This window comes from Symphalangus syndactylus, chromosome 18 (assembly GCF_028878055.3).
Source record: "Symphalangus syndactylus isolate Jambi chromosome 18, NHGRI_mSymSyn1-v2.1_pri, whole genome shotgun sequence".
Taxonomy (NCBI): Eukaryota; Metazoa; Chordata; class Mammalia; order Primates; family Hylobatidae; genus Symphalangus; species Symphalangus syndactylus.
Window position 1 is genome coordinate 79,029,943 of NC_072440.2, and position 19,356 is coordinate 79,049,298.

Here is a 19,356-nt window from a genome sequence, read left to right on the forward strand (position 1 = left end):
AAAAGAAACCCCTTACCTATAAATAACTATTCCCTATTCCTACTCTCCCCTGTCCCTGGCAACTGCTAATCTTCTTTCCGTGTCTGTGGATTTTCCTACTCTGGACATCTTATAGAAATGGACTCATATAGCATGTAGTCTGGATTCTTTTGTGTCTAGATTCTTTCACTCAGCTTGTTTTCAAAGTTCATCCATGTTGTAGCATGTATCAATCTTATTCCTTTTTATGGCTGAGTAATACTCCTACATTGTGTGTATATATATATGTGTGTGTGTGTGTGTGTGTATTTGTGTATACATATGTGTGTGTATATCTATATAGATAGATAGATAGATGATAGATAGATAGATAGATAGATAGATAGATAGATAGATAGATATCTCAGTTTGTTTATCCCTTCATCAGCTGATGGACATTTGGGGTTGTTCCCACTCTCTTGGCTATTACAAATAATGTTGCTATGAACATTCGTGTACAAGTTTTTGTGCGAACGTATGTTTTCAATTCTTTTGGATATATAGCTAGGTGTGGAATTGCTGGGTTATATGATAACTCTATATTTAACTTTTTTGAGAAACTCATGCAGTATCTTAATGTGATACTGTGTTGTGATATGGCTGGGACTGGTTCATCCCATAAAAATATTTCCACCAATATCAAAATGTTTTCTATAAGCAACCAGGAGTAACATCCCATTCCTTTCCCAATTGCTGTGTGGCCCATTATTCTAAAATTAAAAGAAACTAGACTTATCTAACACAAGCAGTTTCCTGGTAGTTCATGCTTTTCTGGGTGCCTTCAAACTAAGTGGAAATGTATCTAAGAATTGTCATGCTCTGGAGGGTGGGGGTTGGTGGGGACACTGAGAATGAAGGACAGCTGCTAGAGGCAGGGCCTCTGGGCCGCTTTTGTCACGTTCCAGGCACCAAACAATCAGGTCCAATATCTAGATGTTTTCAGTGGATTGAGAGACTGTGAGTCTCTAGATCAAGAATTAGCAAACTATAGACCATGAGCCAAATCCAGCCACCTGATCTACAACCTGAGAGGTAAGAATGATATTTACACGTTTAATAAATACATTTTAAATAGCTATATAAATATCTACCTAAGATCCTCGATTTGCCTATTGGCTCACAAAGTCTAAAGTACTCCCTAAAAGTTTGCCAATCCCTGCTCTAGATGATACTGATGCAAATCAAATTCTTTAAAGGTCAACAAATAAAGCAGAACACCACAAGTTATTAATTTATCACTAGAGATATCCTTTACCGGCCGGGCACGGTGGCTCATGCCTGTAATCCCAGCACTTGGCGAGGCCGAAGTGGGTGGATCACTTGAGGTCAGGAGTTTGAGACTAGCCTGGCCAACATGGTGAAACCCTGTCTCTACTAAAAATACAAAAACTAGCTGGGCAGTAGTGGCACGCACCTGTAATCCCAGCTACCCGGGAGGCTGAGGCAGGAGAATCGCTTAAGCCTGGGAGGCAGAGGTTGTGGTGAGCTGAGATCATGCCACTGCACTCCATTATTCATAATAGCCAAGAGAGTGGGAACAACCCCAAATGTCCATCAACTGATGAATGGATAAACAAACTGAGATATATATCTCTATACAATGTGGGAGTATTACTCAGCCATAAAAAGGAGTAAGATACTGAGACATGCTACAACACGGATGAACTTTGAAAAGAAGCTGGAAAAAAAAAGAGATATCCTTTACCAATGACCAGAGAACACTCAACATAGGATGTCAAGTTACCTAGAAAGTGACTAAGAAGACTGGTAAATATACAGAATCAAATTAGGAAAAGTAGTATGTACACATTGGACAGGGATGGTGAATTGTATTATCAAAACTCTGGGAAAATCCCATAAAATAGTCATCCCTCCCAAAAGAAAGCACCTCACTAGCAACTTGGTTAGTTTCTCTCTATCTGTAATGTTTTATCTGGAGAGTGCTGCATTTGACACATTAATGTATTTTACTTTACTAAATCCATCACCTCCATTCTCATCTCTTTCCTCCTTATTCAAAACAATTGTTCTTTTACCAAGTGTCGAGAGCAAATCCTTATTCCCTTGGGCTTGTGGACTACTGTCTCCTATTATGAGCTAAAAGTTGCACAGTGCTTAGAGCTCACAGTATGCATTATTATTATTGCTCTTGTAATATATCAATATTAAACATACCAACTGGTCATTACTGTAGACCCCCTTTTTAATCACTTTTAAAGGGAGAAGATTACACTTGTTATTGCCAACCTCTAGTCCTCAACCTCTTCTCTAGTTCTCGTAGCTTCTCAAAAGTAATGGCAGTAGACTACAATGACATACCTCACTTCTTCAATTTCACTCCAAGATACATCATGCTCAAATGATCTTAGTATCTTCTATTTTTCTAAAGAATCAGAACTATCAGCTTCTGTTTGACCTTCAAATCTTTCAGCACAATAAAAAATTAATGTTTGCATTTGATCTCTTCTGTCAATATGAAAATGAAGATGCTAGAAGCTTCTGCTTTTCCTCAGACTTCTCTGACTAACTTTTCCTTCCTTTCTGTTCCATGTAAAGCTTCCTTGGAGCCTCCTCTTTTACCTACCACAGAACAGGAGTATGCAGAGACAGTATGTTTAGGTCCTTCCTATTACTTGTACCTCCTTTCCAGTTTTAATCATCTTTTGTGGTTCTTACGCCATTTTGCCATTTCGGCATCCTTCATGGTCCTGCTAAATTACCTCTTTCAAAAACTTTCCAACTAGCCCTCCAGCTCTCGGTAGAGCTCTGGCCTCCGCAAAAATAGCCACATCTCCCTTCTTGTCTTCCCTACATGCTTAACTCTTTCAGTTAATTCCTGAGTTTCTTTCTGAACAACAGCCATCTTTTAGGGGGTCTGAGCACAGAACACCATCACTGTGATAATGTATATTAGTCTACGTTCTTTTACTAGCTCCTTACTATGTAGAAAATATACTTAAACAGGATGAGTGGGAAAGATATGGACAGAACAGATAAGAAACTTATCTTCACATTCTTCTAAAATATAATTTCATCTTTCAGAACACAGTTCAACCAAGATTTGCGAGTTTAAAATACACATATACACACGAGTGCGGGAATACACACACAGTGGGAATTTTCACTCCAATAACAAATCACAGAAAACAAATCAAAACCACAGTCTAGTCTCTAGTCTTAATACCAGTGTTCTCTAACCATCTTTTCCTGATACCTCCAGATAATTCAGAATTCTCTTCTCTTATCAGTATAATCATAAACTTTAAAAACTCTCTTCCCATCACACTCTGATTTGGGAGATCTTTTAAAAAAAATTGTCATCTATATAAAACCCCAAGGAAATAAGAAGTACATTTTTTACTTAATTTTTAAAATTAGTATTAGAAAAATATTATATATATACTCAAGAAATATTCACATAAGAGAAACGGCTCTTTAAGTACTAATATCAAAGGATTTTTAAGAATCAAATAGATGCATCTATTCTTTTGCAAGTGACTTGGAAGTGATTTTTTTCCTAATGATCTAAATGGTTTCTGTATTCTTCCCTAAGATCCCCAGGACTCACTTTCCTCAACATCCCAATAAACCATACCAAACTATTGTTCTGGGGTCTAGCCACCAGTCACTGAGCAGGACTTTCTCAAAAGACAAAAAGTGGATAAACAAACCTGCTGTTAGATACTCTTTTTGTTAAATGACCAATTCTGAGGGAAGAGTCAATCACTTAAATTCAGTACAGAAACGGGGAGATGGAGTGGGTGTAGGGAACCAAAGCCACAACAAATATGGACTTCACTAGTGCCAAACAGTAGTAAAAACTGTATCTCAACTCTTCATACTATTCCCAGTGGTGAAAGATGGTCCTTTTCCCACCTCACAACTGGCATTCTCTTTCATTACCTATGGTGCAGGCAATCAGTCAACACGTGACAGGGCAGGAAGCTGCTGGAACGAGAGCGTGTGTCTAGCTCTCGCCTTTGGATGGGCTGTGCCTTACTCCAGAACGTTTTCTCCAGATGCTGCCAGCAGACACTCTGTAATACCTAAACCACAAATCATCACATTCCCCACCCTTTGAACCAGGCCTTGTCCTTGAGCTTCCCACATAGCGAGATATTAACCACGCTAGCCACTGATACAATAGTGTTTTACAAATTCAGAAAAATCTGCCACGCCAGCTGCTTGATACATTAAAAACTAGATAAGTCTTATAATGTAAAAATATCCACTATAGGAGAACCTCAGAGAGCTATGCAGGACATTTCAGACGTTTCACAAGGCACGAGTCCTGGCTAGCTTACTAAAGAAAATATTTCATCAATGTAAACATGTCAGACATATGACTGGACCCAAAATTAGAGCAAATATGTCTTAGACATGAAGCCGTCTTGCAGAAACAGAATGACAGGCAGGTCACTTCAGATTTATTTCCAAAATCCAGGAAAAACTGCTTTTCCTCAGAAGAAGGAAACCATGCTAAATTTCTGCTGTCTGGTTGTTTTAGGAACCAATGTGGATTTTTTAGTGACTCTTGAATTTTATTTACCGTGACACATTAAAGCCATCTACACTGAACAAAGTGTTTCCAATATCGGATACCATAACTTAGGAAAATGGTTGATAAGACCATACTCACGCTGAAAAGGTGCCGCAACTTGATCCTGCACATATCTTAAAGGGAAAGAACCTTCAGTGGACTGCTCTCCCAAAATCCCCTTCTGGGCTGGAAAGTACTTGGGCTTGAGCACATATTCCTGGGTCTGGCCGTGGTGAATCATCACACTCTGGGAAGAAAGAGGAGTCACTCTGGGAAGAAACAAAATAAAGAGAAGGAATTAAATAATGGGCTTTTAAAAGTCAGCTAATAAGGAAAGGATAAGAAATGAGTTAAATGTAGAAAGGAGCATCAATTCCAAGCAAGGCTCATTTTTTTCCTTCAAATACTGTCGCTGACCACTCATGACATACAAGTAGGTAAATGATGGCTTACCCTCAGAAGCGTCCTTCACGAAAAAGATCCCGTCTAGTTAAGAAGCGTAATGATAAACACGTGATCACAGGTAACTTTTATCAGAAGATTCAGAGCACAAGTGCCATAAGCCTTCACACAAAAACATGGCATTTATATTTAAGAAAAAGATGGTGCATGACTGTAGTCCTAGCTACTCAGGAGGCTGAGATGGGAGGATCACTCAAGCCCAGGAGTTTGAGGCTGGAGTGAACTATGACTGCACCACTGCACTCCGGCCTGGATGACAAGAGTAAGACCCCATCTCTAAAAAGGGAAAAAAGACAAACATGTTTACACAGATAGGTATATATTTAGTAAGAGTGCAGCACTGGAAATGGGAAGGGGGGAAATAGGGAAGAAAGTACAGGAAGGGAATTATGAAAGAAATCCCCACCTTGTATTAGTTAAGCAAAATCAATCATAAACAATTAAAGCCTGTATGATACAGTGGGACCTTCTAACTCTGCCTAATGCTAAAGGTTAGCTGGTTAATCTCTTTAAGCCTCAGTTACCTAATCTGTACTGCAGAATCTCTGCGACACTGAGCTGAGAAAAAAGTGATTGTAAAAATCTGAACAAATGCAAACTAAAAAAATAATAATTTTAATTCCCTTTTGAAATATAAATTATGATGCCGCTTTAGGGAAACAATTTTTTATGCTGTGTCTCATAATGACATAAATTGTACTATTTGAGTTAAATGTTTTATAATTATACTCTCATTATCTTTTTAATAGCGCCAGTCAAGACTTCTGGGAACTTCTCAACATGATTACTATGTGCTCACCCTCCTGGCCCAACCCTTGTTTTCTGTGACAGTTCTCTTCCACTGCATCTAATTCATATTTTAAAATAAGCCTCTGCCCAGATTCAGTTATTCCCTGAGGAAGAGGAATGAAAAATATAAAGAAGATATACCAACTAATTCCAGAATATGCAAAATTGCTACTGAAATTGTTAGGACAGTGCAGTTTTGCAGCAACCTGAGCTTTTAGAAGGGAACATGCTCTCTAATGTAATCTGACCCAAAATACTGACCCTAAGAAGGGACTATCTGAATAAGGGGAAGAAATGACGCCATGGCAGTCAGTGCAAAAGGCAAATTGTCAAGCCACCTAAAACACCACCATACAATGTCTCATATCAAAAGCAGTAGAAGAAACTTGAATAGTCTCACTCTATCGGATTCATTCTCATTGGAGCTGGTGAATGAGCTATTCTGTGGGAAAAGGCATTCATGAGAGATAAAGGAATAGAAGAGGCTAGAATTAGGCTGCTTCCCTCTTAAGTCAGTAATCTGGATCTACCCCTTTAAACCCTGTGGTCTCAGAAAAGCCTGGAAAATCTATTTTGGGCCTGGATTTTCCCAGATGCAGTACCACGCAAGGGCACTCCCTTTGTCACCAGACTAATGACTAAATTACTAAAAGCCTGAGGCTTAACATTGTGAACACTTTTGTTTTGATGATGTAAGTGTTGTTTTGACATTAAGTGTGTTTGGTTGGGATAGAGCAGCAAGTGAAACAGCTGGACACATCTGGTAGTGACTGATAAGAACCACAAGTCTCTTCTATCAGCCTCTTGGAAAGAGGAATCCTCCGCATCTCGGAAGCAATTTGCCCTCCAGCCATGCTGCTACCCTGTCGCCATGCTACTCTGACCCGCTGAGAGATGTACAGGCTAGCTCCTATTCAGGAAAGGAAAACCCAGTTTTCCAGGAGACCTTGGGCTACTGCACCTAATTCGTGCCCCAACCACAGCCAGAAAGGTAAGAGTATGGGGTCTGCCTTCTACTTGAGGTTGTCTCTTGTCCCCCCTCTGAATTGAGGAAGCAGGACAAGAAATAAGCAGAAAGCATACATGTGGAAGGGCCCTTTTTCCCTGAATGTAACAGAAATGTAATAAACAAACAAGGTAAAACCAAGCTGTACTAGGTCTAGAACTTAAGTTAACAGCCCTCAGCCATCACTAACTTAAGGAAATCAGTAAAGTGCCACTACTGTCTACATATTCCTCAAGTTACAAACACATTGCAAATATGGAGCTACACACAGCTGCCCCCACTTCCCCCCATGACAGGGGTGCGGACACAGGTACCCCACAGGCTGATGTCCCTCTGTCCCACAGCCCCACAGAGACAGAGGCAAGGCCATGGACAGGACCCCTGCTGAGGCAAGTAGAGGAGACGGTCCCATTACTCATCCTACCAGCATTATGTGGAATCACTATCCTACGCTCTCTTCCTCACTTTCTGCTTCATGGTTGGCGTCCACTTTTTCCTCTAATTTCATTATTCACAGTTATTTCCACTTCAGACCGCCTTGCAGTCTTACAAATATATATCCTCTTTACTTCTTCCTTTCCTTCTGTTACCCCGAGTATTTCGGGAAAAAGTCTCTCTCCATTTAAATTGGGATTTCCTCCTCCCTTCCCTCTTCTCAGAAAAAAAAAGCTTTACTATCACCAGTGAACATCAAATTAGTCATAGCAATGTAACTGTAATTTTTCAAAGTGGGGGACTAAATTTTCAAAGAGAAAATTAGATTACAAACTGCAGGGATTCTGGTTCAAAGTGGTTGGCGGGGGCACCCATATATTTCCCCTTCCTCCAAAGATACCCTTAAAGTTACAGGTAAGAAATTAAAAAGATATAAATCCAGGGTTCATTTTAGCTGTTATGCAAGTGTACAGCCACACTAGTGGTTTAAAATATTTAAATACTCTGTACTGATGAAGAGCTACTATCCCAATGCCCTAAGTGCCCCTCCACTGGTGGATCTCCCTGTCCCATCCACTGGGCCCCCTAAGACATCTCCTCAATCCTATAAAGAGTTAACATTTGACAGAGCTGGAGAACTCAGGGTCTCTGCTCCAGCATCCCTTCTGATTGATCCAGACCTGTTCTACACAGCTTAGTAAATATGTTTCATATCATCCATTAATAAACACACAAGAGACATTTCAACAAATCTGTAAGAGATTCAAAGTGCACCGAGAAACACTGACTATTGTAACAGGGTGAAGCAAGCCATGGCCTTAAAAAATATTTTTCTAACTTCTTTCACCTCAACCCACGGTAAAAAGTACATTTTACATGGAGATCGAATACATATCTACATTTATGTCTGCGTTTTGGTATAACTAAAACAAATTTTACAAAACAGTGTTTACCCTTATGATGTGCAGGGCACCCTGACATGTTCTCTTCTAAGCTATTCTTTTCATATAATCTTGAGCCACTACATGTATTTCATGACTTCATGAGTTCCCTAATGGGCTACAACCCGGTGAGTTCAAGTGCACTGGTCAGGAGTCACTCTGAAGGAGTACAGACACAGAGGAAGCAGTCGTCACAGGGGACCACATAAAGGCTCAGAATACTTAAGCCAAGTAATGTAGAGGGTGAAAATGAGAAGTAGGGCTGAACAGTGTTACCTCAATTGAAAGCCTATATATGAAGACAACTGTTTTCCCCAACTCAAGCAAGGGAGAAGAAGTCAATGCCTGACTTCAAAGCTTCAAAGGACAGGCTGACTTTTGTTGGTGGCTGATGACTTTAAGTTGAAGCCAATGCTCATTTACCATTCCAAAAATCCTAGGGCTCTTGAGAATTATGCTAAACCTACTCTGCCTGTGCTCTACAACAACATAGCCTGGATGACAGCACGTGTGTTTGCAGCATGGTTTACTAAATATTTTAACCCTACTGTTAAGACCTACTTTTCAGGAAAAAAAAAAAAAATTCCTTTCAAAATAGTACTGCTCATTAACAATCCACCTGGTCACCTAAGAGCTCTGAATGAGATGTATAAAAAAGTTAACTTTTTTGGTGCCTGCTAACACAACATCCATTCTGTAGCCCATAAATAAAGCAGTCATTTTGACTTTCAAGTCTTACTATCTAAGAAATGCATTGCTTAAGGCTCCAGCTGCCATAGATAGTGATTGCTCTGATGGATCTGGGCAAAGTAAATTGAAAAACACCTGGAAAGGATTTGCCATTCTATATGCCACTAGAACACTTGTGATTCATCGGAGGAGGTCCAAATATCAACATTAATAAGAATTTGTAAGAAGTTGATTCCAACTCTCATGGATGACCCAAAGGTCAAAAGTTCAAGACTTCAGTGGAAGTCACTGCAGATGTGGTGGAAACAGCAGCAAGAGAATGAAAGTTACAAGTGGAGCCTGAAGATGTGACTGGACTGCTATAATCTCATGATCAGACTTGAAGAGATGAAGAACTGCTTCTTATAGATGAGCAAAGAAACATGGTTTCTTGAGATGGAATCTGCTCCTGCTGAAGATGCTGTGAACATTGTTGAAATGACAACCAGGGATTTCTAATATTACATAAACTTAGTTGATAAAGCAGCAGCAGGATTTGAGAGGACTGACTTTCATTTTGGAAGCAGTTCTATTGTGCGTAAAATGCTATCAAACAGCATTGCATGCTACAGAGAAATCTTTCATGAAAGGAAGAGTCAATTGATGTGACAAACTTCACTGTTGTCTTATTTTACAAAATTGCCAAAGTCACCCCAACCTTCAGCACCCACCACCTTGATCAGTCAGCAGATACCAACATCAAGGCAAGACTCTCTACCAGCAAAAAGATTATGGGGCCGGGCACCATAGCTCAAGTCTGTAGTCCCAGCACTTTGGGAGGCCAAGGTGGGTGGATCACCTGAGGTCACAAGTTCAAGACCAGCCTAGCCAACATGATAAAACCCCATCTTTACTAAAAATACAAAAATTAGCCAGGTGTGGTGCCATCTGTAACCCCAGCTACTCGGGAAGTTGAGGCACAAGAATCACTTCAACCCAGGAGGTGGAGGTTGCAATGAGCCAAGATCATGCCACTGCACTCCAGCCTGGGCAACAGAGTAAGACTCTGTCTCAAAAAAAAAAAAAAAAAAAAAAAGCAGAAGATCACATATGATTTGAAGTCTCAGATGATCATTAGCATTTTTGAGCAGTAAGGTATTTTTACATTTTAATTTAAAAATTAATTTCAATTTTTAAACAATTAATGTACATTGTTTTTTAGACATAATGCTATTACACACTTAATAGACTAAGGTATAGTGTAAACATAACTTTCATATGTACTTGGAAATCAAAATATTCATGTGACTTGCTTTATTGGGATGCTCACTTTCTTGTGATGGTCTGGATGTGAATCCTCAGTATTTCCCAGTGTGTCTATAATGACTTTGGGAGGAAGGCTGGTGGACAGGGGGTGAAGTAAATAAGCTAAGTCTTCATCTACTAGAGCAAGACATTTTAGACAACATCTAACGTGAATAAATCGAGAAGGGACCATAATGGAGGTAACTATAAGAAGAACTAATAGGACTTGAGGATCAAATCCGCAAAGAGGTGGGGACAGCCAGGGAAGGATTCCAACAACTTGAAGGTTTCAAGCCCACTGGAAGGATATTTTCGGTTCAAAGCCGAGGGGAAAAGTAAGTGCAATGAGGTGTGCCAAGTCATGTCTGTCAGAAGAAAGGGCCACTCTATGAGAGGGCAAGAATGATTATGTTAGTTTAGAAACCGAAATGCGGGGTAGATCTCTAAGGAGAGGTTAGGGAAAAGTCTCTGAGTTTACGAATAGTGACATTCTAGGAGAGGCCAACATCTTCAAATGCAAAAATGTTTCAGGAAAAACAACAGGGAGCCACACAGTCTTGGAGGATACTCACACTTAATGGTAGGGACATAAAGAGAATATAGGAGGACAAAAAAGTCAGAAGAGGAGAAAAACAAGAATCAAGTCAGTTCAAAAATGGTAAGTGGAAGAAAGTTTCTAGGAGGAAGCCGGAGAGGATCACCTGCAAATTGCTGCAGAAAACCAAAGGAATAAGAAATTAGGAAAGGCCGCTGGGTTTGGTTGAAGGTCACTAATCTAAACTAACAAGGGCCAGAGAAATCAACAGTGTGGTGTTAGGAATGGTAGGAGCCAAAATATGACTGCATATTAAGTGATGGGGAGATACTACTGACACACAGAAAAGAAAGAACAAGAGAAACAGGCCAGAGGCTGGGGTCTGGCTGGCCAACTGAAGACTTGAATCTGCGGAAACCTCTGTATCTTTGTAAGCAGCAGGGAAACAATCACATAAAACTGCTTTCCTTAAAAGAAAGAATTAGTCACACACTGTTTACACTGCTGCCTTCCTAGTGGCAATTTTTGGCGCACAGACGGACTAAACTTTTCCATATTTCTACTAAATCCATTATTTGACCTGCGGAGAGGGTGGGAGGATCTGGCAGAACACAAGGCCCTTTCCAGTTAAGAAAACGGCTTTGGACCTCACAGAAAGGAACCCCCAATAGGCCGCAAAAAGTTTCCCACAGAAGTCCAGTCCAACACAATCTAACCCGTTCCCCTGTGTTGAGGGTCCTTAGTTTTAAAATCAGGAGTAAGAAAAAGCAGAAGAGGAAACAGGGATTCGGGAGGAAGGTGCAGGGGTCACCTTCAGGCTGCCAGGGCCAGTTCTTCTCCACAAAATTCAAGTGATCAATTGCACCCCGCCTGCCTTCAAGTTGTTGACAAGGATGGGTGAATGCTACTCAACAAGGAGGATGGGCATTCAAGTAAATTAAAGTGTCAGCTATGATTTGATGCAGCAAACCTCTTCCCCCCGGAGACTGCTCAAGGGCAATATGCACATAGGGAATCGCAAAGAATAAGCAAACTATTACGAAGATGCCACATGGCAACATAACACACACACACACACACACCCACACACGTAAAGGGAGACGAGGATTTACGGTCCATGACCCCATCCATATGGAATTACCTATCAGACCAAAACAGAATTAGGAGGTAACAGGCTGCTGATGAAGAAACTAAAGGGAAGAACATACAGACAATGCATACAGCATACAGACTATGCATACAGACGGTGCATACAGCATACAAAATATGCATACAGACAATGCATACAGCATACAGACTATGCATACAGACGGTGCATACAGCATACAAAATATGCATACAGACAATGCATACAGCATACAGACTATCCATACAGACAATGCATACAGCATAAAGACTGTGTATACAACATAGAGACTGTGCATACAGACAGCGCATACAGCATACAGACTATATATACAACACAGAGACTGCATAGAGACAGTGCATACAGCATACAGACTATACATACAGACTGTGTATACAACATAGAGATTGTGCATACAGACAGTGCATACAGCATAGAGACTGTACATACAAACAGTGCATACAGCATACAGATTATGCATACAGACAGTGCACACAACATACAGACTATACATACAGGCAATGCATACAGCATACAGACTGTATACAACATAGAGACTGTGCATACAGACAGTGCATACAGCATACAGACTATGCAGAGACAGTGAATACAGCATACAGACTGTGCATACACAGTGCATACAGCATACAGACAGTGCATACAGAGGATTACAGATTGTGCATACAGACAGTGCATACAGCATACAGACTGCATACAGACAGTGCATACAGCTTACAGACAGTGCATACAACGTATAGACTGTGCATTCGGCATACAGACTGTGCATACAGACAGTGCATACAAACAGCATATACAGACTGCCAGTAAAGAATAAGGGAAAACCAGAGTATGCCAGAAAAATACAGAAAAAGTAAAATGAAACAAGCAAACACAAAGTCATGAAAATGGGAGAAATGAAAATATAAGGGAAAGACCAATAAAAGTTGTCTTAGACTAAATGAGATGAAAGAGACAAAAGGGATTGAGGAATTAAAACGAAAGAAGGTAGATATTTGAGGGAAAAAATACAGAAAATAAGGGATTTTTAGTAATGGTCATTAATAAGCATGATCAACACAACCAAGTAATTCCAAATCTTCCTTTACCAGTGGTTCTTAACCAGGGGCTGTATTTGCTTCTCAGGGACACTTGGCAATGTCTGGAGACATTTTTAAGTGTCAAGACTTAGAGATGGCAGACTGGCATCTAGTGGGGGAAAAGCCAGGGATGCCACTAAATATCCTATAATGCACAGGACAGCCCCCCACCCCAATAGAAAAAGTATCTGGCCCAATATGTCAATAGTTCCATGGTTAAAAAATAGTGCTCTAAACATGGGCTACTATCACCAAACTATTATAACAGATATGAAGAGCCAATGCCAGACAGGTTTATAGAGATGATGGGGCCAGGCACACAGAAATTTCGACCCTAGAGAAGGAGGAGATCAAAACTGCACAACCTCCAAATGTGTCCTCTGGATGCCCCATTAGGCCAGAGAGGTGGCCCTATACTCAAGTTGCCTGGACACAAGTCATATCCTCTTCTCTTCTATGTTTAATTATCAAAGCTACATGCTAAAAAAGCAGATATCCTATCTGCAAAGAATGAGGTAACTGTATTCAAAAATTCTGAAAAGCACAGTACACCGAAATCATCAAAACCTTGAACTAAGTTATTTAACAAGCAACCATTGAAAGAAATATTGTTAATAACTAAAGTCCTGAGTTCCTCAAAAAATGAGCTACTACATTTGGTTACTCAGGAGAGCTTACCTAAAACCAAATTAAAAAGAAATTGCAGCCACCTCCTATTTATCTAAACTAACAAGGGCCAGAGAAAACCTAACTAACACAATCCAAAAAAAAAATTCAAAATGTAAACAGTTGAATAATTAAAGCTCCTAGCCTATTGGGGAAATGCGAATCACGAGACTTTTCAACTGAATTCTAAGAACCAAATCTGAGCTCTACCACTTATCATGGGAAGGAAGGGAAGAATTACCTCAACTTCCTCACAGTGATATAAGGGTAATAACATTGCCTCACAAAGTTAATGTGAAAACAATGAGGAAGAGTGATTTTTTTTTATGATGGGTGAAAATATCTAGCACAATACCTGATATTCGATTCTTTCACTCCTCTTCCAATAAGGACCAAACAAAAACAGAATTTCATCCCTCTGACAATATTAGATTTCTATTCAAAGACTGCCTAAGTGCACAGTTGAGAAAAAAAGCAAAGCTTACTTTTTAAAGTTTCATTAAATATAAGCTTCATTTAAAAATGTTTTTTGAAGTTATTTGTAAACAATGAGCTCAGAATTTGCAAAGTCCCATTCAGCAATCCTAGGGTCAGCTGTTCACACTCTTAGTATCTAATGAGTTTGTGAGAGTCAAGGAACCTAGCACTACAACCACTATGAAAAATCAGTTTTGCAGCTTTTCAAAAAGCTATTAAGCACAGAATTACCATATCATCTGGCAATTCTTCTCCTAAGCACTGAAAGCAGGGTCTCAAACATACTTATGTTCCACTGTTCACTGCAGCGTTATTCATAACAGCCAAAAGGCAGAATCTACAACCCAAATGTCCTGGGACAAAGGAACAAACAAAATGTGGTTTGTCCATGCAATGGAATACTACCTAATCCTAAAAAGAACTGAAACTCTAACACAGGCTACAACACAGATGAACCTTGAAAACATCATGCTAAGTGAAATAAGACAGACATAAAAGGACAAATGCTGTATGATTTGATTCCACTTCTATGAGGTCTCTAAAATAGGCAAATTTATAGACAGAAAATAGAGTAGAGGTTATCACCGGGGTTGGGGGAGAGAGAGAGAGAATTACTGTTTAATAGGTAAAGTTTCTCCTTGGGGTGATGAAAAGTTCTGGAAACAGAAAGTAGTGATGGTTGCACAGCACATTGAATGTACTCCCATGAACTGTACAGTGAAAATGGTTAAGATGGCAAGTTTTACATTACATATACTTTACAAAAATTTTAAAAAAACTATATAAAAGAGGCAATTATACCCTAGATTCCTTAAAAAAAAAAAAAAAAAAAAAGTCAGGTACCACAGTGAATGAGGGAAAAAGAAGCTGGGTTTCTTGCCCCCCCCCCCCGCCCCTCCCTTCATATTTCTGGATGACACAGTGACAAGTCTTGTTCATCTCAGCCAATTTCAAATATGTCTTTATCCCCTTTTAGGTAACCATTTGAGATGCCAATTCTGGAGTAGCAGCTAGGTATATACTTCTATCCCACATGTTATCAACTTCATTTTTACTCCTCCTGTACTCTCGCACTCTTCACTTAGCTGTTCCCATGAACCACAACATGAGCTGTCAGCCTCTGTAGCCGGAACATGTTATGCTCTCCAGTGATGCTCCTCTTATCGCATTGTGAGGAATTAACATCCAGTTTGCCAGATGTCAGACATAACCTTTATCCACTTTCCTGGGAGAACTTTCCTGCCTAATTTTGCTCACTCCCCAGATTCTTCTCCCACTGCACTGCTGTAGCAGTTGATTTACACGATTGTTTTATTCAGCTCTCCACCTCGCACCCTAATGGAAGCAAGAGACAGTCATAGATTTTGGTTTCGGATGCTAATGTTATCTATTCCCCCTTGTGACCTTTAAGCCTAGAAGAATGGAAAAGGTAGTGGGAAGATGTCAGAGAAGTTGTTCTTTCACAATTTTCCCTCTTACTAGCCAGCACCTTCCTGACACTAAAGCACTCTGAGAGGCACCCACAGAGTCAAGGACTCTGTGTCTTCTCCAGGACAGGCATCCACGTGGCACATGGTGCTCAACACAGGGGAAGAATAAACAGTACTACACGGGATCTTGGAAACTCAAATCATCCATCTGCCCATGCTGCTGAATCTCTGAGAGCCCTAACTCAAACGTTACTAAATTCCTCTAAGTCTCAGTCTCTTCATTTATGAAGTATAGGACTCTATGAGATATCTCTATAGTCCTCCAGCTTTCAGAGTTCAGCCAGCACATCAAGAACTGTAGCTCCAAAAGTGTTCTCCAGTCACACCAAAAAAATATTTCATACAGGAAAATTTTTTAAATGTAATATACAAGTAGATATCTGTTCAAATTAGGAAGAGAATCTCTCAGGGTTTTATTTTCCCACATTCAAGCTAAATAAAATAAACTAAATAAAAAGGGAAAATTCTTTCAATTTTTAAGGTGAATGCAATAAACTCTGTTTTTCTCAAATGGCCTTGTTTTTTTTCTATTACAATTGCTGCTAAACTAGGTCACCTAAGTAATAAATATTGAAAGCATTTAACCAAATTCAAACATCTGTTCCAATCCCCTTTTAGGGCTTGATCCAGCTGAAACAAAATATCTACTGCCCTACAAGACCTGCAAGATCCTCTAACACTGCTGAAAATGTTGGAGGGTTTTTTTTCCCCTAAAGCCCATATATCTGGAGAAAAAAAATATACGGCTTATTTCAATATGTCTGGAGCACAAGTACAAAATTATATGAGAAGCTGCAAAATCTGAACAAGTAAATCTTCTTATACTAGAACAACAGGACTCATAGCTAAACTTCAGTTGGGTATGTACCCAATTTAAGCCGCAACTTGGTAGGTCTGTTCAGAGAACATGGTGAAGGTGGTGCCTCTACAGTTCCCATATATACCAGGAGAGCCTTGCTCTGAGGCTAGTTGCCCTACTTTGCATTGGAATTTCTAAGCAAGTAATTCAAGTTTGACTTTCAGAAAAAATATATTGACTTTATAAAGTAAAAATCATTTGTGGGCCAGGTGCGGTGGCTCACACCTGTAATCTTAGCACTTTGGAAGGCCAAGGTGGGCGGATCACCTGAGGTCAGGAGTTCAAGACCAGCCTGGCCAATGTGGTGAAACACCGTCTCTACTAAAAAAAAAAAAAAAAATACAAAATTCGCTGGGCGTGGTGGCATGCGCCTGTACAAGTCCAAGCTGCTCAGGAGGCTGAGGCAGGGGAATCACTAGAACTCAGGAGGCAGAAGTTGCAGTGAGCCGAGATTGCACCACTGCACTCAGCCTGGGCAACACAGGGAGGCTCTTTCTCAGAACAAAATCATTTATATATAAAAAGACACCATAAAGTTAATAGTTAAATAATATACTTGAAAAATATCTGCAATGCACAAGAAAAATCAGGGCATAAGATACAGAAGTTTCCCACAAAGTGATAACAAGACAAATTGGTGATTCAGTGCAAATAAAACAAAGCCCAATAGGAAAATGGACAAAGGATATGAATAAGCAATTCACTAAATAAATCTGTGATATATGAAATTCTGTGATATATGTGATAAATGTGATACATGAAATATATATGTGATATATGTGATATATGAAATTCTGTGATATATGAAATTCACTAAATTTATTCACTAAATAAATCTGTGATATATGAAATTCTGTGATATATGAAATTCACTAAATAAATCTGTGATATATGAAATTCACTAAATATGATATATGAAATTCACTAAATAAATCTGTGATATATGAAACAATGCCCACTCACACCAGTACTGAGGAAAAGGCAAACATAACAAGATTACATTTGCACTCACCTTGCTAATTAATTAGCAAACAATTTTTCTTAAAAGAACTATTGCTGATGGGGATGTAAAGTGGGGGGAGAAGTATACTCTGGAATCCCTAATAGAAACAAGAATTGTAACAGACTTTGGAAACCAATCTGTAAAAAGTTAAATCAAAAACTGATGTACTCATTGACCTACTAATCACATTCTTTAAGAAATAATAGTCTAGTATGTAAGGAGATATATTTAACATGGTTATTGAATGACTGTTTATAACAGCAAAAAGAAAAATTACCAGAAACTAAATATTCATTAACAGAAGATTCGTTCAATAAATCAGCACATTTACAAAATGGAGTACTATATAACCATTAAAAATGAATCCTGTCAATGCTAGGGAGGAACTTCTATGCTGTATTTTAAGTGAGAAAATCAAGGTGTAGAAACATTAATATACTATATCCTTATTGTTTATTAAGCAATCAAAAGTTAAAGATAATTATATAGACAGAAGAAAAACACAGGTTATCTACCACATTATTAATACTACTTATTTGTGAAGGAGAGTGGTACCATTATAAAGTGGGAAAAGCTAAAAAACAAAATAAAATTGAATTTTAACGATGTCTATGATTTTTTAAAAAACATGGTATTCCAATGGTGTAAAATGATATGTGTATTTCATAAGTAAGTGCATAAACAGATGATCAGAAACAAAATAACTCCAATGATCCCACTTGATTGTCACTGCAGTGGTCTTCAAACTAGGCACCATACCCGAAGAGTACAAAATACAATGCTGGGATACAAGAGAAAAATACTAGAACTTTACATATTGACTTTTATTTTATCTGTAGTTATGTTATTTCATCCACTTGAACTATTTTTAGGATGCTTTCTAGTATTAATATATTGCCTTAAAAGATGCATATATAGGGTAATACTGAAACATTTCAGCTGATGAACATACGCAATTTAAAAGTTTAGAGACCATGGTGTGTACATTTAAGCAGAATAATTTTTAACATCAAGACTCCTTCAAGAAAGTTTTCATTACAGAATCTATAGGCAAATATGATTCTATAGAATCTGTAGGCATATATGATTCTATAGAAACAATGACTAGAGCCATTGTTTCTACTAGGATTGGGTTTATCAGTATCTTCCTCTCCCTTCCATCCCCACTCCTTCTACCCTGTAAGAGTCACCAAGTTATCAGAGCAGGACTTCTCAGATAGAAAACCACCACCACCACCTGCTATCATTTTCTCCTTTTTTGTTTTGATTTGTTTTAAAGAGATGAGGGTCTCACTACATTGCCTAGGCTGGCCTTGAACTCCTGGCCTCAAGTGATCCTCCTGCCTCAGCCTTCTGAATAGCTAGAACTAAAATCATGTACCACTGTGCTCTGCTACTTTCTGTCACTCTCATATGTGATCTACCTACACCCATCATCACCAATTCCTTTCCATTCTCTTACAAGTGGATTTTCACAACATCATCTGCTAAATTCTTCTCCCAAATAATCCTGTGAGAATGACTCTAAGAATGAACCAACATACACTTTAAAAACTCTGAAAACTACAAAGCACCATTAAAATTGCCACCAATGATCCTGTTGTCATTCTTGTCAGGATAATAGGTTGGCAGAACTCACAATTCTTGAGATCCCAACAGCATTTGTTGCAAAACTCTTATATTTTTACATATATTACATCTATGTTTGTAATAAACGCCACACCACTCTATTATATTGAGTTCCCATCTGGTGTCCTTCTCCTCAAGCCTAAAGAAATCCCTTCAGAAATTCCTGCTGTAGAGACGTGCTACAACAAATTGTCTCCATTTTCATTTTTATGAAAATATCTTACTTCACCTTCATTTTTGGAGGATTTTTCTTTGGATACAGAATTCTGAGTATAGATAGTTTACTTCCTAGCACTTTAAAAATGTCAT

The 19,356-nt window shown here is 39.0% G+C and overlaps 1 protein-coding gene across 11 annotated transcripts in view; it reads right to left on the minus strand.

Annotated features, from left to right (window-relative positions):
• Positions 1-19,356, minus strand: part of LTBP1 (latent transforming growth factor beta binding protein 1) — a 442,730-nt gene that overhangs the window by 278,018 nt on the left and 145,356 nt on the right. For all 11 annotated transcript variants that reach the window (XM_063623691.1, XM_055252600.2, XM_063623686.1 and 8 more), the window contains exon 4: positions 4,658-4,827. In XM_063623691.1, the coding sequence (XP_063479761.1) occupies positions 4,658-4,827 (170 nt within the window). The remainder of the gene's footprint in view (positions 1-4,657; positions 4,828-19,356) is intronic.